We start from the raw sequence: 23,703 nt of genomic DNA, 5'->3' as shown, positions 1-23,703 counted from the left end.
CCCCCGCCGGTAGAGCTTCTCTTACCCGAGATCAAATTGTTGCCGAGAATGCCAATATTGCCACGCGTAACCAGGCGCGTCAAACGCGTCACAACCAAGGCGAAACGAATGTCGAAAATGACGAATCTCTCCTTGTCGTTCCCCCGTCCTTTACTAATGTTCCCACTAATCGTCCCCCGGCCAATAATGTCACCGTTGCGTCTTCATCTTCTACCAATGCTTCTTCTTCCACTACCATTAACAATATGTCTACCTCCTTACAAGTACCTATCATTGCCCCTCCCTCACCGAGACCTAACACCCCCATTCCCACCACTACGATCAATATGTCTAGTATGCTTGCTGCCTTCCAAAAGTTATCTCCTTCCAAACAACTATCCTTCCAAGCCTCCATGAACGCAGCACTAACCCCTTCCACACCCGTCGTCACTACTACTAATACAAATACTTCGTCCTCACTTATATTTGATATCACGAAAGAACGATCAACTCCAGCTTCTCATTCCATCAGAGACGTTTATGGCATCCATACATACATTTTAGAGTTAGCCAGGAACAATCAGCATATTCCCTTCTCATTACTCACATCCAAGACTACAAGACGTCTCTTCCTCGAATCATCCACGCTCAAATTCATCACCTTCTACTCTTCCCACCGAGGCTCCGCTCCCACAAAATGTCATCTTCTGGATATCTCACAATTCCCTGCAGAATCCGACATCAGCATTCCTGAATGGCACGAGGCATGGGCACGCTACCTCCATTTCCTCCAGGAACACGCCTCTCCCGAGATTCACACTCGCTGGGCCAATCATTATGACATCCTACGTGACCATCCTGACTTTACAGACAACTGGACTGCCATTCTCACTTTTGATATCGAACAACGCGCATCATATGCAGCGGACCCACAAATCCTCGACAAAGTTAAGTACTTCCGTCAATTCGAAGACATTAAAGGTCGTGTTGCCAGGAAAGAAACCCTAAAGGCCGTCAGCGATGCAATGACCGACCTTAAGAGCCATCGTCATGAACCTTATCCATCCCGGGACCGGGACTCTTCCTTTCGGAAAACGCAAACCTCCGACAAGTCCTTTCGAGTTCCCAACAAGTCCAATGATTCGGAACGTCTCCCTCCCCTATGTCTCACATGCAGACAACTTGGACATACCTTCCCCAACTGTCCTGACTCGTCGTCATCGAGTTTGTCGTCACACTCGAAAGTGGTCAACAAGCAGATCGTTTCACGATCCAATGCAGACGTCAAATATTGCGTCGACTTCAATATCTTCTGTAATGGCAAACGAACCTGCACCAAGCGCACTCACAGAGGAGGCGAAATTCACGCCTGTTCCCTCTGCGGATCCACCGACCATGGTGCCTGTAGTCGGAAATGCCTGGGGGCTTGATCCGCTCCTGATTCCCTTTTCTTGGTGGGACATGGACCCCATTCCCAATACTGCAGCTCCCCATCACGTATACCTAGACAATCTCAGCATCACCCAAACGCCTTATGACGCAGACACAGACTTCTCCAAAATCATCACGCCTTACTCAGCCGATAATCTTGATACATTCTTGCACAACGCTAACCTTCTTGAGGATTACCCAGAACTCGTGTTCAAAATCAAACACGGCTTTCCCCTCGGTCGACTCGACCCCATCCATTCGACTTATGCACCTCCCAACCTTCCCAGTGCCGATGAACACAAGCACGCCATCAAAGAATACATCGAATCCGAACTCGCACTAGGTCACTTCAGTGGACCTTTCTCACAACAAGAGCTAGAAGCCAAAATTGGTCCCTTTCGTTCCTCGCCGCTTCAGGTCGCCACCAAAGATGGAGCACCAGGCGATCCTCCCAAGTTACGCGTCTGCCGCAATCTTTCTTACAAAGGTGCCCTAGGTCGTTCAATTAATGATGAGATTGACGCAAAAGAGTTTCCCACTCGCTGGGGCACAGCAGAACAAGTGGCTACCTTTGTACGTCCTTCTTCCCCCCCCCCTTCTCCTTCCTGTGCACTCTCCACTCCACTACCATCCTTTGCATGACCTCGTGACACACATCGCTGAGGAGTGTATCGTTTGGGCAGTCCGGATGCACATCATTCCTCTTTAGATCCATCCCGATCTATTCACGAAGTGCTACCAATCATGATGGTACTTCTGGGTCATTCGGACCCGCTTCCTCCCTTCCTGATCCTCCATTGATCCTCCCATTCCAAGCACCTCCGCTTATCATTGTCACAGGTCGCCTCCGCCCCTCTGGGCACTCAAGCAGCCTCTCTAGACATCGAAAGTGCTTATCACACGATTCCAATCCTCCCAGATCACAAACACTACTTAGTGGTGCATTTTCACGATCTTTTCTACATAGATCATAACCTCCCTTTCGGCGCATCTTCTGCAGCTGGCATCCAAGGGGAAGTGGCCAATGCTACCGTGGATATTTGGAACCATGCGAAGATCGGTCCCACATGGAAATGGGTCGACAATTTCCTTGTCATTCGAGTCCCAGATCCAGACGGACCTTTCATTGGTATCTCCAACGGTGTTCTATTCCGGTACCGCTACGACATCCAATCAGCAAAGGACTACATCGGTCCCATTAACATACCCTGGCACAAAAGCAAAGGATCCGACTTTGCCGATGTACAGGACTATGTGGGTTACACCTTTAACTTTCCTGCTCGTACTGTCGCTCTTCCAGAGGCAAAGCGTCTCAAATATGTCCATCACCTCCGCTTCTTCCTGGACACTTACTCCACCCGCCAAGTTCCCAAGAAGGCCGCTGAAAAGATCAGCGGTACCCTCACTCACTGCGCCTTCATGTTCTTACACGGCCGCTCATATCTATCCGCCCTATATCGATGGATCGCAGACTTCCCTGCGGACTTCGTTCCTCGCTACATGTGGAAATCAGTCAAATCCAATCTCAGATGGTGGCTCAACCTCCTTGAACACGACCACATGCCTCGTCCTCTTTCTCCAAGACCTCCCACACGAGACTATAACATCTGGGTCGATGCCTCGACTGGCACAGGCATTGGCCTGTACTGGAATGGACTCTGGGAGGCATGGGTCGTTCGCGACGGCTGGTGCGAGCCAATCAGTCATGACATTGGCTGGCTGGAAACTATCGCGATCGAGTTTGCCGTTACCATCACTTCCTCCTTTGGCATTTCCAATGCTGATATACTCATTTGCAGCGATAACGAAGGTGCCATCGGTGCCTTCCGTAAAGGCCGTTGTTTGAACCTCGCCTCTAACACGTGCATCAGACGCACTGAAGCTGTACTTCGCGCGGCGAATCTCTCAATATCGCTTATATATGTCCACACCAGCATCAATCTCGCAGACCCCATCTCCCGAGGTATCCTACCCGAACTTTCCTCATGTCTACCTTTCCGCATTCCCATCCCCGAAGAACTCTCACCTTTCATTGAGTATGGAACCCACTCCCAACTCTGAACTGGAACTCGTCTTTGACATTCCAGATAATCCCCTCCGTCTAGACTCCATCAAAATCCGCGAAGCAGCTGTCATGCGCCCGGATGGACGAGTACGAATTCCACGCAAACCCCGCAAAGACGCTTCCATCACCCCCTCCACACACCGTCCTCACATACTTGCCAGTGATCGGGTTTTTCTTTGGACCACTCCACACGGTTTTGACCATCAACACGAGTTAGAACAACTCTTTCCTGAATCTGACATCCTCAAAATGTTCTTCATACTCACCCAGTCCCTTGATGAGAGCACCCGCAGCAACTACGGCGCGGGACTTCTTCGTTTCACCCAGTATTGCGACAAACTCCACATTCCTGAGACCCAATGCATGCCAGCTTCCAATGCCTTACTCTCTGCGTTCATCGCAGCATCTGCAGGTTCCATCTCCGATAGTACCGCGAGCAATTGGCTCGCAGGTTTACATTTTTGGCACATCGTCAACGGCGCCCAATGGCACGGCACTGACTCCCCTCTTCTGCACCATATGAAACGTGGTCTCACACGTCTAGTACCTCCCAATTTAAAACGAGCACAACGTCCCCCAGTCACATTAGACACACTTGTCCAACTAGGTCAAGGACTTAACCTATCAAACTCCTTCGATGTCGCAATCTTCGCCATTGCATGCGTCTCCTTCTGGTCCTGTTGTCGGTAGGACTTCCTGTTCCTCTCCAACCGCGACCTTATTCTAACATTATACCAAGTCTTGGTGAACTCTTGATCCCCAGTCCAAATACTTTCGATGCAATCAAGCACGTCTCTCGCTCTATCCTTCCCATCATCACGCATAATTCCCACAATGTACGTCGACTATCCTTTCATATCCCATGGACAAAAACTACGGGCACCAACGGCGCAGACATTAGCATTACGGCTCGGGATCACCCCACTTGTCCCCTCGTCGCACTCCTTTTACATCTTGATGTCAATACCAATATTCCTTCTCACGCTCCATTATTCTCCTTTGAAACAGCAGACGGCTCATGGTCACCAATGACAAAAACTTGGTTCATGGATCACATCAATACCATCTGGTCAGCGGCCGGTCATCCAATCATGCCCGGACACGCCTTCCGCATTGGCGGGGCCACAGAACTTCTGTTAGAAGGCGTTCACCCTGACATTGTAGCAACGCAGGGCCGTTGGAAATCGAGAGCATTCCTTGACTACTGGCGTCAGATTGAGTCTGTCCTTCCTTTATTTATTGCTACTGCTTCATCCACTCCCATCGCTCTTACGCGCTTACAATCCAACATGCATGAATATTGTCGTCTTCGCTCTGTACCCTCTTAGACTTGTATTAATCCAATCATACACACATTGCATCTTTTACAATTCCTTCTCATGTCTCGTGTTGTGTCTGGGTCGGGCGTCTCGAAGAGACACTCGACTCGTATTCGAGCCATGCTCCAGGTATGGTTTGGTCTCGTTTTCTCTTCTTCTTCTCTGCGGTCCCCTCCATCCCGCACCTCGAGACTCGATCACAACACGCTCTGAGGGTCTGTCCCCTCTGCGTCCGGTTATCTCAAAAAACCTCTTCTCAGCCCCCAATAACCCGGACTCAGACTGCTCCTCCCAGACCACGCACACAAGCGCAGTCTGGCAGAGCCAGACCCTCCCCACCACCACGAAAGCGAAGCTTTCGTGGTTAATCACTAACTAGACTTCTCATTCGCCATACTGATCTCATCTCGCATTCCATTACCGCATGACATCGTGCACACGAAATACACTCACTCCCGCATCTCAGAAATCAACCAACAATAGTATTTCGTCCTCATTATTCCTAACGTATACGGCTTTAACTACAAAGCACAGTGGATAAGTTAGAAACATTGATTACAAAATAATTACCATTTTGGAAGGCACGGGTATGCCAGGGGTACGGGTTAGTGCGCAGGTCACAGAATTCCAACCCGTACCCGTACCCCAGTAGTACCCGTCCCCCGAACCCGCACGGGTTACCCCAACCCGTGCAGTTGCCTAGCAACACATCCTTCGAGAAAATGCACTGCGCTGTTCATGCCCCTGAGGCTAATGGTAGTTCGAATCAGTCGTCGTCGCAGCGAACATGGAGCATGAACGTACAATGCTAGCTGTGCGCTATCTTTAGCATCTCCGTATACAAGCAGAGGTTCGCAGTAGTTGAGCAGGTCCTCGATACTCTTGTACCAGGCGGCGAGCAAGTTATGCATGTTAATGGAGGAGCAACTAAACCGTGTTAAGTAGTAGAAGTCAGGGGTTGTAAGAGGGAGTCGGAGCTGTTTCGAGATGTTAGCTGGACTTTATAATGACCGTTTGAAATTTCTGGAAGTGCATCTCATTAGCGAACACGTCAAGAATATACAAGAACAAGTTTACAGTCATATGCATAGAACAAAAACGCAACGACTCAGCCAGTTCTCCGTGGGGTTGTGCCATTGTTCTGATTAGTACATGAAATTCATCTATGCATGAAATAATTGTCGGTTAAGGAATAGTTGCGGCAGAAGTCTGAAAATGACCTTTGAATGACCTGCAGGATTTTATATAAAACCTGTTAACAAAAACCCTCAGTAGTAACTGAGAATTCAGGCGTGATTGGCACTTTCTATCTTCTCAAGTGAAAGCTGTCGGATAATCAAAAATGAATGAAAGGATGCCTCGTGTATCAGTGCTCACCGATCGATCTTTTTTCTCCTTCGCAGTGAGCTTTGGTTTGACCTTCCTCTTTGGGATACCTATCGATGCGGTCTTCGTAATGCTGGTAGAAGCATTCGTTGTCGTAGCATTCGTTGTGTACGTCGTTTCAAACTCTTGGTTTTCGGTCAACGAACATTGTTTACGTAACGCTCTACACTTGTTCATTTTAGGCCTCTGTCCAACTTGGAGCCTTGATTGGTTCCGACACGAGGTAACACTCGAGTCCGAGTATGTGGTACATACCTTGTTCCAACTCGGAGCCTTGATCACTTTTGAGTCGGAATTCTGCTTTCGCCACTAGCAGGAAACGGATTGCTCATTCAACCAATTGGTGAGTTGCATAAGACGGAATGTTTTTTAAAGCTTGTCTCACTTCAATGAAGGATCCAGAAACGGACAATATGTCTAAGTCGTCGTTGCTGTTCGCGAGTGCGAGGGTGTTGATGCATTGATGGCTGACAGGGACGGTGGTATGGGCGCGGGCTCATGTTTTGGAATACTTGTGTGATGCCGATAAATTATAGGACACAAATTCACACAATGGTACAATCCTCCATACCTGAGACATTCATACTGAATAACTCGGCAACAGCGTATCCGGCACTGTCAGCAAGATAATACAGAAGGCAGGCTTTGGTGGAGAATGATGATGTGAAGATGCCAGCGTTCCCGAAGTATGGCACACGGTCAGTCAGGCTGTCATCGCGCGATCACACTTAATATTTGTACAATGCACAAGTGCAGGACACAGAGAATAAATGGCTGCCTTACTTATGTGTCGTGGGAGCTGATCAAACATAATCTCTGGCGGGCGCTTGAGACCCGTACGTGAACCGTCTTCCTGATACGGTTCAATGTCCTAGCCTCTGCCCAATGTGGACCAGTAAGCATCCAGGATCAATACCAACGCTATACTGTACCTCTGTGTATCGAGCTAACCGTAATGCGTCACAGGGCCTTGGTTACGTTTCTAATTTATACCCCACCATAACGCGTTAGAGGAGGTCAGCCACTCCAACACACAGGCATCCGATGGTGGACCACTGGTTGCTAACTTTGCAACTGCGGCGGTACGTCACCCACGATTCACGTCATACAGTTGCCTCTATACACAGATATAGTTTCGGTGTTCAAGAACACACCGATGCGCAAACCAAGCTCAGATGCTTACCAATGAAGCCGCTCAGCCTTTAAAAAGAGTTTCAAGATTGGCCGCAGCACTTCAAACCCCATGTCTCAGTACTCCATGATGCAGACACTTGTTTTGTATGACACCCTCTCCAACCTACCAGGAAATAACTTTTCACCCAACCCCGCAAAGCCGAGGTCAGTAATTCATGTTCTGTATGTCACACTTTAATATCTACTGCGCCCTAGGTTCGTTTTGAGCTACAAGGGTCTTCCATTCGTGACTGTCTGGGTCGAATACTCAGACATCTCGATCGCTATGAGGGCTATCGGTGCAAAGCCAAACAAACGCTCAGACGGCTCGGATTTTTGCACCGTTCCCGTCCTCAACGACCCCAACACCGGCGCACTCATCAGTGACTCCCTCGAAATCGCCTCCTATCTTGAAAAGACATATCCCGAGAAGGCCATTTTCCCCAACAACTCAGAATCCTTGATACGCGAGTTCGACTCCGCCCATACCAGACTCATTTTACCTGCTGCAAAGTCTCTCTTGGCGCGTTCCACAGAAATATTGAGTCCCGCCAGTGCTAAGTTCTTCATCAAAATTCGTTCGATAGACGTCCCGCTGCCTTGGGACGCGACTTACGATGAAGACTGGGCCCTACTAGAGAAGGGGCACAATACTGCGTATGAATGGTACCAGAAGACAGACGGTAAGTGGTTCATGGGCGACACTTTTTCGTATGCAGATATCATCGTGGCTTGTTGTTTGCTGTGGTTTGAACGAGTTCTGAAGAAGGATGAGTGGGTCAGGATCAGTTCTTGGAATGGAGGGAAATGGGCTCAAGTTCTTGCAGATGTTGAGAAGGAGTGCGGATTAGCGTAGGAGACTGCGTATACTATATAATTTATTTCAGAGGCATATGAAACAATGACGAGTTGGTCAACCGGTCACCTTTTAGAGTCAGTGACGACCACATTTGTGAAAGCGCAAACAATCGACTCAGGAGGTGATCCTGACAAACATGAGAACAGCAAACCGGCCCTGTATCGTTTGTCAGACGCCGATCTGCAACTTAGGAATAGCTATCACTCTCCTTAATCATGGATCCTCACCCACAGGCGGATTTTGCCCTTGTCGAAAAGCGCATTCGAGCTGCTACAACCATGCTACGAAACATGGGCCGTCATTATGATAATGTGCCGTCGGTGGATCCTAAACATGTCCCTTCCCTCTTGCGCCACTTTGCCAATATTATCACCCGCGATGACATTTCCAGCTCTAAAGAAAAGAAAGCTATTTCAGTGACAGGTGCCATTTTTCACGATGGGGTGGACATGAAGCTCCAGGCATTAATAGTCACCCAAAATCTCTACCCCTCTTCTCCCTTGTCTGAGTTAAAGTTAGAAGAAGTGACTAAATCTCACAAATCATTCCAAGAAATTGTCAACAATAGGTGCGAACTTCAATGTTGACCATATTCTCTACAGGCCGCTTATGGTTCTTAGAAATGGTGATGTATCCCTCAAAGAACACATCTCAGATGTTTGGACGGCCTTGGCATCCTTCGAGGATGACCAAGACTCAGCCAACCTCTTTGCGTTATGCAGATTCATTGTCAGTCGTTGTTTTCATAACCTGTTCACGCGAATTTTTTTGGACCAGAAGACATGGGACGTCCATGTGGCCTAAAAGTTGTGTGATTGGACGCCAGAGGCCAACGAGCTCCCGGAGACTCACTGGTTTGACGCACCCACATGGTTTGGCCTGGTTTCCATACCATCTGACAACTTGATTCGGAAAGGCCTGAGGACGCGTAAGCAAGGTCCGGCAGACAAGCAGGTCACGCAGCTGGAATTCTCAAGCAAGACTGTGCAATTTTGGGCTTGGCCGCTTGGCCGCTTCATCATGCTACTCGAATCTGATGCCACAGAAGCCCAGAGGATGAAGGAGAAGGAGAACATGCTTAGATTCAAGGATGCAGTTGCCAGAGTCTCAGACCAATTTCTGATGTTGTTTCGATATATCTATTGGGAGGCCGGCATTGTAAAGACCCTTCTTGACAAAGACTACACTGGCCTCGACATTTGGCAAGCTGCCCTGCAATTTGGAAGGTGCATTGTTTTTTTCAATATCTACATCGTAATCTAATATTATATATCCTTCAGGTAGTCAGAGCAAGTGGTTTCTCATTCATGTTACTGCCAAACCAATTATTTGAACATAGATGTGTATGATTGGAACGAGTCCGATGACTTATCACCACAACCTCACGAATCTGTTGGACAGCGCGTCTTACGGCACTTGAAGGCCATCGTTGCATGGCATACTGCCGTAGGAACACTTTGTTCGGCCGAAAATTCCCAGTTTATTCGTGGCAAACTTACCCTTGGTTTGCTTGACGTTCCACATTGCGGCTATGAAATTGCCACCTTGGATGATATCTACGAAGAATACTTCAAGAGGTATGACTCGGACTCGGAGGCTCACAAAGCTGTGGTCAAATCTTTTATGAAAACTTACCTTCCACTATCCTTCCCCGGCACCATCCATGCGGAGGCTACCTTTTCTCGTATTTCTCGGCTTCTACCCGTTACCATGCTGCTCACGACATCCCTCTTCCTGATGATCATGTCATGGCTCTGCGTAACTTGCTCGAACCGGCAAGTCTTATGATCTGACTCTTGAGCTTGGGATTTAGGCAACCATCAATGGTGCCATTGCATTGAACAAGAAGTGTTGTTTGTGTTGTTGGCGTTTTCGCTTCCAGCTCTCGATGGTCAATGGCGTGAGATGCAAGTTGCCAGGCTCAAACGGCATGATATATCCGTGGAGTCCTCCTCGTGTCGGAGTCGATCTCAAGGTACTCCTTGAACTGGAGGATAGTTTTTGGACAGATCTACATATTCGAGTCCTTGAAATTCGCCATTCTGCACGTAATTTCTGATTCAGCACCTCCTCATCCACTCGACAATTCACCTCCGGTTTATCTTCTGTAGTATTTCTAGTGTCTTGGCGTCCATCGTATGTGTAGCTAATGAAAGCCAACGTGTTGCCATGATATCGTGATATGATGTCATCCTTTGAGTTCTCCGTCGTGCTGCCGCGATAGCAAAAATGAATCGAAAGGCTGTCCAAGGCCAACTATCGAGCGCAATGCCCGCGAGTGAGAATTCCAAGAGACTGGCTCCACTGAAGATGTTGTGAAAACAAGTTTCAAATTTAACTGTGACGACAAGGTTACCAAGGTTGCACCGCCACGAGCCTCGGGCCCTTTCGGTGTTCGCCCTTCTTGGTTACTACCCCGACTGTAGCTTTCATGACAGAGCGTGCTGACACCCTCCATGTATCAAGAGCAGAAGTCTGGTACCTCAAGGAAATCGCGTTTGGAAGCACGGAAACAAAGCGAAGATTAAAAATCATAACACAGAATTTCAATGGGTGCGTGTCTCGTAATATTGTGGTGCTGCGGCATGTGCATTAGGTTCCACATACTTAATATTGCTCGACAGACCTTGTTCATTCATTGCTATTTGTGAGTGTTGTTACTGCTCTAATGCAAGATCGACGCTGAGGTAGCGCGTTGTGATGTGCAGGCAATATTCTGATACTGCGAGGGCAAATTGAGATCCTGCCATATGAGCGGGGAACAGTGTCGTATGAGTTTCTTGCGCAGCTCGTAGGAGAGTACCTCCTCATGAGCTGTCCGGATATTGATGTCTCTGCTGCGCTCTCGATTATGCCCAGTACCACCAGTGCGCACCATCTCTTTCCAACTTGTATAGTAGTTAATGAAGCTAATATGGTGTTAGAGGGCCTCGACCTCAACCCTGTCTTCACAGGCGCTACGTCATTTCGACCTGCAGGGGAAGGTGGGGAATTGAAATTGTTTGAGCAGGCAGGGATAGAGCTCGTGCATGGGTGGCTTGTTGACCCTGACAGCGAGGAGTACAGGGTGTTGCAGCATGTGCGTGATTACGATACTGCTGTAACACTCATTGCGGATGCGGATCATGTCACGAGGGGACGGTTGTTGAGTGGGGATGTATGGGGTGAAGGTGAAGGTGAAGGTGAAGTAGGGAGTAGCAGTCAAGTGGAGAGCGGCCCGAGTGGCTATGCGGGCCCGAGTAGTGCTAGCGATAATTATTCGGAGAAAGATAGAGAGAAGATCGAACATGGTATGATTTAATTTGCTATGCGAGATTATTGCTAACGAGTTTTTTTAGCGCTTGTGACACAAGCGTTCCTGGATAGTACCAAGTCTCAATTGACGTATCATGGGCTGTTTCAACTCGCGTCTACGTTACAGCCAGGGTCGCTTGTTGCATTGTTCCGAAATTCGCACCTTTCTGTGTTGCATAAGCGAGAGGGAGAAGACTCGTCACTTTACAGTTTAGTCACGGATCATGTGTTTTTGCAAGAGCCGTCGGTAGTATGGGAGCGCTTAGAAGATGTCGATGGGGTTGGGTCGACGTTCGTGGACTCGGATTTTGTTCGTTCGACACCTGTGGGGGGCGATTTCGCTGGACAAACGGCGGAAAGCGCATTGCATGCCCTAGAGATGGAAGGGAACCCAGAGTAAGATTTATGTGATTGTTTCCAAGATCAATTACTAAAAACCGAGTTACACAGTGTGATATTAGCACGACAACTACAAGCGGAAGAAGATGCACGGTCGCATGAGATATATAAGCGGAGGCAGCAACAGCAGGAAATTCGACAGAAGGAAGAGGAGGAGCGGAAACGGAAGAACGAGGATAGTGCTAGTAGGAAAAGCAAGAAGATGAAAGACAAGTGCATTATAATGTAGAATGCTATACCCGATAATTTTATATGTATTGCCATGTCATATGTGCCATGTATCTGCGTCGGCTTGCGTGTGAGCGAAACATAATTGCAACCAATAGATTGGATTATAATCATCACCAGAATGATCAAAATCATGATGTGGAATGGGAACAATGCCACAAGAACAACAATTACAAACAAGGAACGTCTCAGTCATCGTACGCCTCAACCACAAACCCCATCCTTACATTCCTTCCCCTTATCCCTCGAGCTCATCGCCGAACACAGCGAGCACGAACCAAGTATTCATCACTTGTTCCGATTAATCGCTTGTAACAACATTCACGATACCACTCGTCGTCGACTCGCACGCCATGCGCGAATCAAATCATGCTTTTCCCGCACAGAATAGGGCTTGTGTTTGCATCACCTCCCAATGCTACGATAGACGAGGTCAGTCCACTTAAATTAACTATGATCTTTCAAGTCTAAGTTGATTTCAGGTCTTGATACATCTTCGCCACTTCCGCTATTCACCTCCTTACACCATCTTACATATCTAACTTCAACTTCAGCCCGAATACGCGAGATCATGACAATGGACGGCGCAATCGAGCGTCTTATGCGCATTCTTTATGATTACTGCTTGTGTCCTCCTCCGCCAGAGATCCCTGGTTACATCTACGGTCTTTCTCCTCCAAACTCACGCCCTTCAAAGCTTATCCCAACAATCAACCCTTTAAGTTATGACAAGCACGCCGCCTATCGATTTAGCTTGGCTCTTCAGAGTATCGTTAATATCGGTATAAGAGGCAGCGAGCCGATCCGCAGTCGCATCGTTCAGGCTGGCGCCCTCGAAGTAGTCGGTTGTATCCTCGAGTCATGGTTAGCTCATAAAGGGTTTGCCATCGGTCCCAGTGCAAGCGCATCCGGTTTACCTCGTGAATCTCGCGAGCATCGCCTTGCCCGTCGGGCCGCACTCCAGGAACAAAGACAGCGAGAAGAAGCAACACAGCTCCACCGCGCACTCCAACGTCAAATCGCCGCCGATGCCGCTAACCGCACAGACTTCATTACATCCCGTATCGATTCAATTCAAGATGTCTGTCTTTGTGTTATATGTCATCTCCTCACTGATCCCCTTTCAGGATGCAACAATGGCGGATATCGGTACCGAACCTTCCTATCCGAATTTTTCTGTGCATCTGGGCCAAACACCTGCCCCCGTCCAAGTACAAGTAGCTACACGCGAACGACCTTATTATACCCGTCACTCCTCGTCATCATCTCATGAGGCAGATACTTCTGCCGAAACATCTATTAATCCCACACCTCAAGGTACAGACACACCGACTATAACTGTCTTGGTCAATGCTCGTGAGCGCAGCGGTACCATAATTGCTCGCCGTGCTTGGGACGATCCCGCAATCGCGCCTACCACAATGCGTGCAAGGGCTCATCGTGTTCGCCCTACTACCGCGTCACCTGATGAATCGACCGACAACTCAAGACCTGAAACAGAAACCGAGGATGATGGTGACGCAGACGTCGATATGTCGCAAGATACTGATGACAGTGCAGTTCCCCCTGTCTCAGCACCCCGTGTACGGCAGCCTTCGCGATCGATAACGCTCACTCAGCGTCCACGCCGTGCTGTGGGTATAGTCTCAGATGCAGTCCCAGGACCTGCACCTCTTCAAGTGAATGCGGACGCACATATTATCATTCACCATGAACAGGGTGGAGATGGAATGGCAGTGGGTGTGGAAGACGGTATTGTATCATTGGAGCCAAATGATGATTTTGCGATGGGGGCGCCTCCTGGTGCACCAGGGGCCATGGATGAGACGATTCCTGCGCGAGGTCTCCGTGGAGTTGATGTCCCTTTGGCTGATCGAAGAGTTCGCACTGCCCCAGATGCAACGCCCCGTGCCACGGCTGTTCCCCTCCCCGCGGCCCCTATTTTGCCGAATGTTCCGCATAGCGAAGAACCTGCCCGTGAGGGCGCAGCTGCGAATCGTGGCGAGCACCCTACTCCAACTGCCACCATGCACACAGTGCGCACTCCGAGCCATCACCACCAGCACCGCGATCCCGACCAAGGTCCGTTCAGGGACGAAGACGTGCTTTTTAGTCTCCAGCTCCTCGCTTATCTTAGCAAGTATCCGCATGTGCGGCAGGCATTTTATAAGCAACGCCCATCATTCCACCCTGCGGCTGCTAATCTTAGCCCTCGTTCTCAACCGCAACCTGTTGCTGGACCCAGTGGTACGCGGAATGCTCCTGCTCCTGTCAGTGCCCCTTCACCTACGCCACCAGCGAAAGAACAACATGGATTCTTTCGCGCACTTGCATCCGCTACTGCACGGGGTAAGGAGAAGGAGAAAGTGCCGCTTACTACTCCGGTGCAACCCCAACGTATGACGAATGTATTTTCTCTCGTAGAGCGGTTTACTTTCCGCCCCAGCTTGACGGAGAACGAGCTTCCCCAACCGCCACCAAAGCTTCCTCCAGAAATATCCTACTGGGCGGGTGTGATCATGCGAAATGCATGTCGGAAGGACGATAGTCGGGGCGGAATACGGCAATGTGCAAACAGTGAGTGATTTATTTCTTACCGGTGAATCGATGTTGAGTGAGTATAGTGCTGTGTGGACGCTGGGAGACCTATCCGCGAGAGTTTGCAAAATGCAGACGATGCCGAAAAGCGAAATATTGTGGCAAAGAATGTCAGAGCACAGCATGGAGCGAAGGACACCGATTCTGGTGTAGTGTGAAGGATGGAGATGAAGCGGAGGAACCTACGGAGCATCAACACGGTACGGACCATGGTCATGGGGAGGGTGATGGAGAGACGCCTGCATCTGTTGCTGCTGCTGAAGCTGCCCAGGCCCGTGCGGAGAGAAGAGCAGAGAGGGAACGACAACTGCGGGAGCGCGAACGGATTGTAGGAACGATTGCTGCTAATCATATCGTTCAGCAACACATGTTGCACCCGCCCGTGAATCCTCCACCTGTTGCGGCTCAATTGACTGTCCGACCCCGCGGTGCTGTTCTTCCTCCTACCAATCAGCCTCAGCCTGTCATTCCTCAACCCCGACGAGGGAGTCCATCAGGATCTGGATTTGGAATGATACCAAACCGAAGGAGGGCAGAGACTGTATCTGGAGCTATGGATACGGGCGTACTTAGGGAGACGAGGATGATGCTTGTGCATAATGGGTGGCAGCCTCCTCTGAGGAGACGTGGTGGGGAGGTTCGGGAGGATGGGGGGCGTGGGCAGGAGACGTGGGATTTGACGCCTCCTGGTGGTGATGATATGGTTCTGGGGTGAAGGGCACGATGCTCGGCTCACAGATGCTTGCACGTGTGCATTTACGTGTCTAACTGACAAGCGCGTTACCCCCTTCTACGCATGCGCACCCTACAACGCGCAACCCTGCCTACAACGCGCATTACCCCCCATATAACTGCCTGTCTTTCTTTCATTCATTAGTGCATACATATATACATAGTACATACATACCTGCATTACGAGCACTACCCACGTACGACTATCCAGCGATCGTCGGGATCAATGTTTAACAAGGTACTCCGTCATTTGAATCTGAAACTATTATATTATTTTGTTTGGCATCGTAACATGTAGTAGAGTTACATCTCATCACATTAATGAACTTTGTCGGTCAGAGGTGTGTTTGAGGTATGCTCGAGAAAAAAATTGTTTCTGGCGTTTTCGGCGAAGTTCCAAGACGCGTCGCGTCCATGAGACCACGTGGCTGGTGAGAAGATGTTTGCCTGGACCAAATAAAACGGCCAAAAAATCGGGAAAGTTCTGTGTACACAACTTTTCCTTTAGCTTTGCCCACCCGCTTCGTCTCCAGCTTTCTATTCAAACCATGGTGAGTGACCTAGATACAAGTCCATGCGGATACTGACGGTGGACGTGTTCCAGGCTGCTCAGGCAACGTTCAAGACCATTAAGGCTGTCATTCCTCTACTCGACCGTGTGTTGGTGCAGCGATTCAAACCTGAAACTGTACGTATCGAAAAGCCATGTCGTGTTTTATACATAATGTTGACGCTACTTTTGCGGTGTCGTGCGGTGCGGTGGAGTAGAAAACAGCTTCAGGGATCTTCCTGCCTTCCTCATCGACCACTACGCCCTTACCTGAAGCGACCGTGATTGCCGTGGGGCCTGGAGCACCTAATAAAGATGGGAATGTCGTTCCTACTCAGGTTAAGGCCGGTGACCGGGTGCTGCTCCCTGGTTGGGGAGGGAATTCGATCAAAGTAGGGGAAGAGGTCAGCTTGTCTTCTGATGGATAGGTGGTGCTTTTGCTGATTGAGTTTTGCAGGAGTACTTTTTGTTCAAGGATTCGGAGATCCTCGCAAAGATTAAGGAGTGATAGGACGGCATAGCCACGACGTTTGCTCCGAGTTAAGCAGCATTTTATACGTTAATTTTTTAAAAGGCTTTGTTTTTACGCACTATTGCCATATATCTGCACGTATCCCCGCTCAATCTGAGTAGTCTGAGGTTATCGTGAAATGCGGTATAGGTGCGTTTCGCGGTGATGTATGTGATAGGTGGGGTTCGGGGATTTTCCTGTAGGGCCGACAGGCACCCTTAAAGCATGTCCTCTCATGAACTTTCAGTAAGGTTCCGTGCTGTAGCGAACCGCACATGTGGTACCAGCGTGCTGACGAATGCAATGTAATTATGTGTGAGACTAGTGGCATCGCCGGCCGCGGGTCATAGGTTTTGGTTACCAGATATACTAGACTAGGCTATAGCTGTCCGACGATCTCCTGAGTGCCTCGACTGAGACCAGAATAACTGTTCATGATTAATAATCGCGTGATGCTTTTTAGTAGTAGAATGCGCTCGTGCCGGACGCTAGCTGCCGAATCAGGGTTTCACTTAGCCTTTGCGATAAACACGCTTAGTAGTAGTACTCTGCGGCAATGCGACCTATAAAACCCATGCGCCATTCGCTGGATTCCAACGTTAGACTCTTGCATTTCTCTCCCTCCCCTGCAACGTTCAATTAAACAGGGAATCACGAAAAGTAATGTCCAAGGAGTTAAACCTCGCCACTCCTTCCGGCAAGGAACTTGGCCGTTCAATGAGTAACCTCGAGACCGCGAAGGCCAATGGCCCTCAGCGCAGTCTTTTGCGCTCCGTTTTTATTGTCATCACTTGTACCGCCGCAATGGTTGTTAATGTGAGTGTCACTAATACCTTTGCTCGCTGACCTTTTGTGACATCTTTCTTGACTGTAGATATCTAATACCACCTCCGTCTCTATCTCCCTCCCTACAATCGAGAAGAGCCTCGATATCCAGGAAGAACAGCTTCAGTGGCTCGTATCCGCATATTCTCTCAGTTCTGTGCGTTGTTGCTTCCATTTTGTCTGTCGTAACGTAGTGGCTCACCTCGTGTTAGGGTTGTCTTCTATTATTCTTCGGCAGATTGGCGGATCTTTATGGAAGAAAAAAGGCCTTTATGCTCGGTACGGTTTGCCAAGTTGCCTTTTCTCTTGGTTGTGGCTTTGCACAAGGTTGGCGCGCCTTTTCGATCGTTCGCGTGCTCCGTTCACTCATAACGTAATCACAGATGGTGTGACTCTCGCCGTGTTGCGTGGCTTCCAAGGTGTTGGAGGCGCTGCTACAATACCATCCGCAGTAAGTTCAAGTTCTTCGGAAATACATTTCATGGAAAAGTACTCACTCACTTTCTCAGCTCGGTATCCTGGCTCATGCATTCCCACCATCAAGAGCACGTTCGATAGCATTCGCTACCTTTGCAGCGGGTGCTCCTGTCGGTGGCGCATTTGGCATGCTCATCGGCGGTGTCCTGACTCAACTCACGTCGTACGTCATCATTAGTATTGCTGATACATGCTCTAGTTCTCACGCTGCCACCCAGAACGCATTGGCGCTCTATATTTTATATGGCCGCAGCAACTTCAGCTCTCATTGGAGTTTCCGGTCTTATCTCATTCGATGCTGACGTTCCCTCAGCGGAAGTTGTCAAACGTGTCGACTGGATCGGCGCTTCGCTTATCACTATCGGTTTAGTTTTGATCGTATTCGTCCTCGGTGAAGGAGAAATCGCTTCGGATGGCTGGAAAACTCCATGTAAGAATCTCACAATACCACCCGGATCATAGGCTAAAATAATCAACAGATATTATCGCGCTCTTAGTGATCGGGGTGATCTTAGTCGGACTATTCTTAGCTTGGGAGTGGAGGCTGGAACGAATCATCGAGGAAGATCCCTCAAGAGCGGCATCCATGTGGACACCGCCACCACTTATGAAGCTCTCACTTTGGACTAGAGCAAGGGGCCGGATGGCCGTTGTTCTCTGTATTGCGTTCTTAAATTGGAGTGCTTTCATTGGATGGAGCTTCTGGGTCCAGGTATGTTTATGTTCCGCCGCCTTAATGGAACAACATTGCTGACTCCGCTCTAGCTGTATTATCAGAACTACCTGTTATTGTCGCCGGTCAAGACCATGATCCGTTTCATTCCCATGTTTATTGTCGGCTGTTTATGCAACTTTTTCGTGGCAATGGTCGTTTCCAAATTGCCCCTGGTTATCTTTGTAGGCAAGTGTCTATGTGTGGAATGTTTACATGTGAAATTGACTTGTAGTCCAGTCAGCGGATCGCTCTTGACGGCAACTGCCACCATCCTATTTGCCCTTATCGACCCAACCGTAACATACTGGGCCTTCTGTTTCCCATCCACTGTTCTCATTGTGTTCGGCGCCGACTTTGTGTACTCCGCCGGGACTATCTTTATTGCCAAAACCTCGCTCCCACATGAACACAGCGTAGCTGCAGCTCTATTTCAAACCATGACACAGGTAAGTCCTGTGAAAGCACTAACGGTGTTCTATGATAGACTAACGTGTTTTTGATTAGATCGGCACCGCCTTCGGTCTAACTATATCCACGATCGTGTTTAATAGTGCGGTTGATAAGGAGTCTGCCAAACTCGGCGTTACTGTTAACGCTAGTGGGACTAACGCGCCCATGTCTGCCCAACTGGTGGGGTACAAGGATGCGCAGTGGACTTCTACATCATTCGCCTTGATGGGTTAGTACTGAATTGTCTTATTCCGGGAACGTGTTGTTGACAGTTACCCGTCATTATAGGTGCGCTACTGGCAGCGCTTTTCCTCTATAGTGTTGGTATCGTTGGCCATCAAAGGGTTATCAGACACGTTGATTCCGATGAGACTATGGCTATGAAGCACGAGTCTGACGGCGCTGAGATATCCCCTATGCCCAACTAAGCAAGACGTCGATATCCTATACCTATCAGGAACACGGTACCCATGCCATCACGAACTCGTATATGCCCCCCTTTACATTTCTTCATTCAACCGCACCTCATCATGGGAACCCACGATTCCAAATTCAACATTTCTACCATGAATCGTCTCGACAATAGTTATCGTACCGGCGTACGGTGTCGTTTTGATTCTTTGGCATTGCATGTCTTTGTTTCTGTCGTGCAGGTTTCAGGACCTGCAGGCACTCACAAAACCAAATCTCAACATTGTTATCATTAATGGTCTCCCTATGTTATAATCATTACTGTACTTGCACACCCCTCTCGTTTTGGACTCTGGCATTGCATGTTTTTGTTGCTGTCATTTCTTCTACCTGTAGAACATTACATCTGTTGGTACTGTGGCGATGTCACGATGATCGAGTAATTTATTGATACTCATTTGGCTGAAAGTTTGAGGAACAGCTTTCACATAAACGTCTGATTTGACTTGCGCTATGTGGGGCTACTTCATCACGGCGCACGTAGTGTGGTGGGAGTGCTAAGTTAAGACCTTAATTCTGCCGAGTAGGATAAGCAACTCTAACGGTAAAATTGTCGGTCCTAGTGGAGATATCAGATATCCGCGACACTTACATGCTAGTATCCATTATCCTCGCTATCATGATACTAATCCCACCTATGGCCACTTGGAGTACTACTCCCTGCTCAGCATTTCAACCCGCTCCGGTTTCAAGTCATCAAAATTAAATTTCTCCGCTCCAAAAACCCCACCGACATCAAATGCCCGTCTTGTTCATAATAAGCGTCCGAGCCTGTCGGCGAAGCTCGGCTGATGGTTAGCCAGATCGTTGTCACGATCTCCAAGCTGTATCTTTGGCACTAGACCGAGAGTTGTCGAGATGTGGCCGCGGTGCCGGTGCATGCGTATCCAGTAATAGCAGAAGTAGAAGTTGCAGAACCGTTGGGAACTTTTTTGAGGTACTGGCAATTATCGTACCAGTGAGCGGCTGCCATGATGCATATGGACCTGAGGATCAGCGCAGCGATTTGCAACTCCGGTAGCGTACTATTTTAGACTAGTTCTCCTGCCAACCTTGGTTCTGTCAGCGGGCAGTGGAGTTTTGGTATAACATGACCGTCATTATGGCGTTCGTCGTGGGTTTTTTTCTTATCCATGCACCGGTCGCCGAAACTTGAGTAATTGAGGGATCTGAGTGGCTCATACTACATACGCTGAACAGTCGGGAGACTGAATTGCACGGTATAACTAGTCTGGCTGATTGAATGTCCTATTTTGAAGTGAAGAACTTTAATAAAAGACCGTTAATGTTAATGGATTTGCGGGTGATCAGTTCTTGAATTGAATAGTGATTTAGGGTAGCGGGAAGAATGGAATTGGCCTTGAAAAACATTGTCAACTCTGATGAGTCAAGCCAGTTCAAGGTACGGTATGATCCTCTCCAGCTTCATCAAGTATGTTACATAATGCTGAAATTTTGAACTGTCAGTCGCCACTCAGTCTCAAATCTATCAAAATTTCTTGTTGGCTGAGGGACCTCGCTTTTCATAGTTTTAAGCATTGATATCAAATACGAATAACCTTTTCGCGAGTCTCTGATCACCTGAAGTTTCACCAATTCTGCCATTCGCGTTCTATCGTTAACCAGGTACGGTTTGATCAGACCAGCTGGCAAAAAAAACTACCGGGTTCTGCCAACAAACCTACCAGCACATACGACGCATATATTAGGTCGCGACCAATTATCGATTATGAATATCGAATCATCCTCCCTCGAACTCTGCACTGTTAACAAATTTCCAGGAAACGCGAGGAGTAACTTATGCCCAAGGAGCTTACTCGTTCATCTGACTCCATTAGCTTGGAGGAGGCCAAGGACCATGACGTACAGCGCAGTCTTTGGCGTTCCATCCTCATTATCGCGACATGCACCGCTGCAATGGTGGTCAACGTATGTCTTCATTGCAATCATAATGATGGCTTCCTATTCATTATTTGATTATAGGTCTCTAATATCAGTTCTGTCTCTATCTCCCTCCCAAACATCGAGAGGAGCCTCAATATCAAGGAAGAGCAACTGCAGTGGCTCATCTCGGCCTATTCCCTCAGTTCGGTCCGTCATTCTTTCTCTTCATCTTCTTGCATTCTCGTTTACTTTCCTTTTAGGGTTGCTTTCTCTTGTTTTTTGGCAGGTTGGCGGATATCTATGGTCGGAAGAAGGCTTTCATGATCGGAACACTCTCTCAAGTCGCATTTTCTCTTGGTTGTGGTTTTGCACAGAGTGAGCGCCACTATTTGTCCTTCCGATCCATCCGTTTACATTATTATCACAGGTGGTACTACCCTCGTTATTTTGCGTGCCTTTCAAGGCATTGGTGCTGCCGCTACAATACCGTCTTCAGTGAGTATTTTGTATATCTTGATCCGGAATCCTCATGCAGTTTGTCAGCTCGGTATCCTGGCCCACGCTTTCCCTCCGTCTAAAATGCGTTCAGTAGCTTTTGCAACATTTGCCGCAGGTGCCCCTGTCGGCGGCGCATTCGGCATGCTCATCGGTGGTATCCTCGTACAGATAACATCGTACGTCCCAAGTCGTTCATGCGAGACGCTGATTTTTTGATGTTCTTATAAAGGTCGCACTGGCGCTCTACATTCTATTTGATTGCAGTAGTGTCTACTCTAACGGGTATTTCCGGCATGATTTCATTCGACGCGGATGTTACTTCGACGGAAGCTGTCGACTGGATCGGCGCTTCCGTCGTTACTGTTGGTTTGGTCTTGATCGTATTTGTGCTTGGTCAAGGAGAAGTTGCTTCTCAAGGCTGGAAAACTCCATGTAAGACTTCTTTTGTGTCATGTATTGCTAAATTGCATGATTATTGCCAGACATCGTTGCCCTTCTGATCGTCGGGATAATCATGGTTTCGCTGTTCCTGCTTTGGGAGCGATACTTGGAGAAAGGTATAGATGATCCGTACAGAACACCGTCCGCATGGAGACCACCGCCATTGATGAGTCTCTCGCTTTGGACACGAGCAAACGGTCGGATGGCTGTCATCCTCGCCATTTCATTCCTGAATTCCTGTACTTTCACTAGCTGGAGCTTCTGGGTTCAGGTATGTCCATGTCCTGCTGCCTGGGGGGGAACGAGGACGCTGACTACGTTCTGTTCAAGTTGTACTATCAGAACTACCTTTCGCTTACCCCTATGCAAACTATGCTCCGGTTCATTCCAATGTTCATCGTCGGCTGCTTGTGCAACGTTGTGGTTGCAATGTTTGTTGGCAAATTGTCTTTCGTGATCTTTGCAGGTACGGCTTTGTGAGGGATGTCATAAAACAGGCTGACTTGTCATCCAGTCGGCGGAACGCTACTGACAGCAGTCGCCCCCATTCTGTTTGCGCTGATTGACCCGACCACAACGTATTGGGCGTTTTGCTTCCCGTCTACAATTCTTATCGTGGTCGGAGCTGATCTTGTGTACTCTGCTGGTATGATTTTCATCGCCAAAATCGCGCTCCCGCATGAGCACAGCGTAGCTGGAGCTCTGTTTCAAACTATGGCACAGGCAAGCAGAATCAAACTGACTGATAATGTCCTGTTCTAAGGTCTATTTCTTTGGGATAGCTTGGCGCTGCAGTTGGACTTGCTGTATCTACGATTGTGTTCAACATCGTGGTTAAAACCGAGTCTGATGACCTTGGCGTTACCCTCAACTCTACTGGTACCAACGCGCCCCTTTCCGCACAGCTCAAGGGTTATAGGTCTGCGCAATGGACTTGTGCTTCGTTTGCGCTTATGGGTGAGTATCGCAAGTTTGGCCTGGGTTGAGTGCTTTGTTGATGATTTGTATTGTCACGGCGAATAGCTGCGCTGCTGGCAGCGTTCTGCCTCCACGGTGTTGGGATTGTTGGACACAAGAAAACTCTCAGGCATGTTGACAGTGATCAGACAATAGCCGAGCGGTTCGAATCCAAGGAAGGCTAAATCCACCCATTTTTTACAAATATCGATATCCAACAACGACACATGGTACCATCATCCCACCCTCTCTATTCAATCGTACACTCGTTTCGGAATCAACCTACAATTCAACATTGGACTAATTCTGAATGTTCCATATTACCTACACCCGTTTCTAACACTCTGTCTTTACCCGTAAAGGACTGTCCCTGTTTTTTCTTGATCGATCTTGCACGACACATAGTTTCAATTGGCGTTGCTTTCCTGATTAATTTATTTGAGGTGTAGTGGTTGCGTACG

General features: G+C 48.5%; 10 protein-coding genes across 10 annotated transcripts; all 10 read left to right on the top strand.

Moving 5' to 3' along the window:
• Positions 1 to 284: 284 nt before the first annotated feature.
• On the top strand, positions 285 to 896 carry F5147DRAFT_537482 (uncharacterized protein; the record flags this gene model as incomplete). Its single annotated transcript, XM_041430184.1, has 1 exon — positions 285 to 896. A coding segment is annotated over one exon (612 nt), but the record flags the coding sequence as incomplete, so codon positions are not given.
• Positions 897 to 3,344: 2,448 nt separating this feature from the next.
• On the top strand, positions 3,345 to 4,846 carry F5147DRAFT_762653 (uncharacterized protein). The gene is made up of 3 exons (XM_041440594.1): positions 3,345 to 4,161; positions 4,215 to 4,311; positions 4,484 to 4,846. The coding sequence occupies exons 1-3, from the start codon at positions 3,449 to 3,451 to the stop codon at positions 4,505 to 4,507; spliced, it is 834 nt and encodes a 277-aa protein (XP_041289909.1). The 5' UTR covers positions 3,345 to 3,448; the 3' UTR covers positions 4,508 to 4,846.
• Positions 4,847 to 5,200, top strand: F5147DRAFT_708693 (uncharacterized protein). The gene has a single exon (XM_041438144.1). The coding sequence runs from the start codon at positions 4,926 to 4,928 to the stop codon at positions 5,160 to 5,162; it is 237 nt and encodes a 78-aa protein (XP_041289908.1). The 5' UTR covers positions 4,847 to 4,925; the 3' UTR covers positions 5,163 to 5,200.
• Positions 5,201 to 7,224: 2,024 nt separating this feature from the next.
• Positions 7,225 to 8,318, top strand: F5147DRAFT_311662 (uncharacterized protein). The gene is made up of 2 exons (XM_041429168.1): positions 7,225 to 7,518; positions 7,570 to 8,318. Exons 1-2 carry the CDS (start codon positions 7,424 to 7,426, stop codon positions 8,207 to 8,209), a joined length of 735 nt encoding a protein of 244 aa, XP_041289907.1. The 5' UTR covers positions 7,225 to 7,423; the 3' UTR covers positions 8,210 to 8,318.
• Positions 8,319 to 9,292: 974 nt separating this feature from the next.
• F5147DRAFT_311573 (uncharacterized protein) lies at positions 9,293 to 10,200 on the top strand. The gene is made up of 3 exons (XM_041429167.1): positions 9,293 to 9,438; positions 9,493 to 9,555; positions 9,614 to 10,200. The coding sequence occupies exons 2-3, from the start codon at positions 9,520 to 9,522 to the stop codon at positions 9,998 to 10,000; spliced, it is 423 nt and encodes a 140-aa protein (XP_041289906.1). The 5' UTR covers positions 9,293 to 9,438; positions 9,493 to 9,519; the 3' UTR covers positions 10,001 to 10,200.
• Positions 10,201 to 10,605: 405 nt separating this feature from the next.
• Positions 10,606 to 12,238, top strand: F5147DRAFT_616394 (uncharacterized protein). The gene is made up of 6 exons (XM_041432538.1): positions 10,606 to 10,765; positions 10,837 to 10,859; positions 10,921 to 11,079; positions 11,137 to 11,502; positions 11,551 to 11,902; positions 11,957 to 12,238. Exons 1-6 carry the CDS (start codon positions 10,644 to 10,646, stop codon positions 12,132 to 12,134), a joined length of 1,200 nt encoding a protein of 399 aa, XP_041289905.1. The 5' UTR covers positions 10,606 to 10,643; the 3' UTR covers positions 12,135 to 12,238.
• Positions 12,239 to 12,319: 81 nt separating this feature from the next.
• F5147DRAFT_708665 (uncharacterized protein) lies at positions 12,320 to 15,864 on the top strand. Its single transcript, XM_041438143.1, has 4 exons — positions 12,320 to 12,565; positions 12,616 to 13,214; positions 13,261 to 14,710; positions 14,758 to 15,864. The coding sequence occupies exons 1-4, from the start codon at positions 12,487 to 12,489 to the stop codon at positions 15,444 to 15,446; spliced, it is 2,817 nt and encodes a 938-aa protein (XP_041289904.1). The 5' UTR covers positions 12,320 to 12,486; the 3' UTR covers positions 15,447 to 15,864.
• On the top strand, positions 15,865 to 16,637 carry F5147DRAFT_639609 (chaperonin 10-like protein). Its single transcript, XM_041433009.1, has 4 exons — positions 15,865 to 16,014; positions 16,068 to 16,151; positions 16,232 to 16,417; positions 16,471 to 16,637. The coding sequence occupies exons 1-4, from the start codon at positions 16,012 to 16,014 to the stop codon at positions 16,519 to 16,521; spliced, it is 324 nt and encodes a 107-aa protein (XP_041289903.1). The 5' UTR covers positions 15,865 to 16,011; the 3' UTR covers positions 16,522 to 16,637.
• A 427-nt stretch (positions 16,638 to 17,064) lies between these two features.
• On the top strand, positions 17,065 to 19,870 carry F5147DRAFT_708662 (major facilitator superfamily domain-containing protein). Its single transcript, XM_041438142.1, has 11 exons — positions 17,065 to 17,340; positions 17,399 to 17,506; positions 17,562 to 17,676; positions 17,733 to 17,800; positions 17,859 to 17,989; positions 18,045 to 18,256; positions 18,306 to 18,538; positions 18,592 to 18,727; positions 18,779 to 18,987; positions 19,046 to 19,220; positions 19,280 to 19,870. Exons 1-11 carry the CDS (start codon positions 17,188 to 17,190, stop codon positions 19,417 to 19,419), a joined length of 1,680 nt encoding a protein of 559 aa, XP_041289902.1. The 5' UTR covers positions 17,065 to 17,187; the 3' UTR covers positions 19,420 to 19,870.
• A 1,392-nt stretch (positions 19,871 to 21,262) lies between these two features.
• F5147DRAFT_655222 (major facilitator superfamily domain-containing protein) lies at positions 21,263 to 23,427 on the top strand (the record flags this gene model as incomplete). Its single annotated transcript, XM_041433953.1, has 11 exons — positions 21,263 to 21,391; positions 21,446 to 21,553; positions 21,607 to 21,721; positions 21,774 to 21,841; positions 21,890 to 22,020; positions 22,074 to 22,276; positions 22,327 to 22,556; positions 22,616 to 22,751; positions 22,800 to 23,035; positions 23,068 to 23,242; positions 23,309 to 23,427. 11 exons carry the CDS (start codon positions 21,263 to 21,265, stop codon positions 23,425 to 23,427), a joined length of 1,650 nt encoding a protein of 549 aa, XP_041289901.1.
• Between the last annotated feature and the right edge of the window lie 276 nt (positions 23,428 to 23,703).

Source organism: Suillus discolor, assembly GCF_016758755.1.
Source record: "Suillus discolor strain FC423 chromosome Unknown F5147scaffold_50, whole genome shotgun sequence".
In the NCBI taxonomy this organism is placed as follows: Eukaryota; Fungi; Basidiomycota; class Agaricomycetes; order Boletales; family Suillaceae; genus Suillus; species Suillus discolor.
This window is presented reverse-complemented; position numbering and strand designations above follow the sequence as displayed.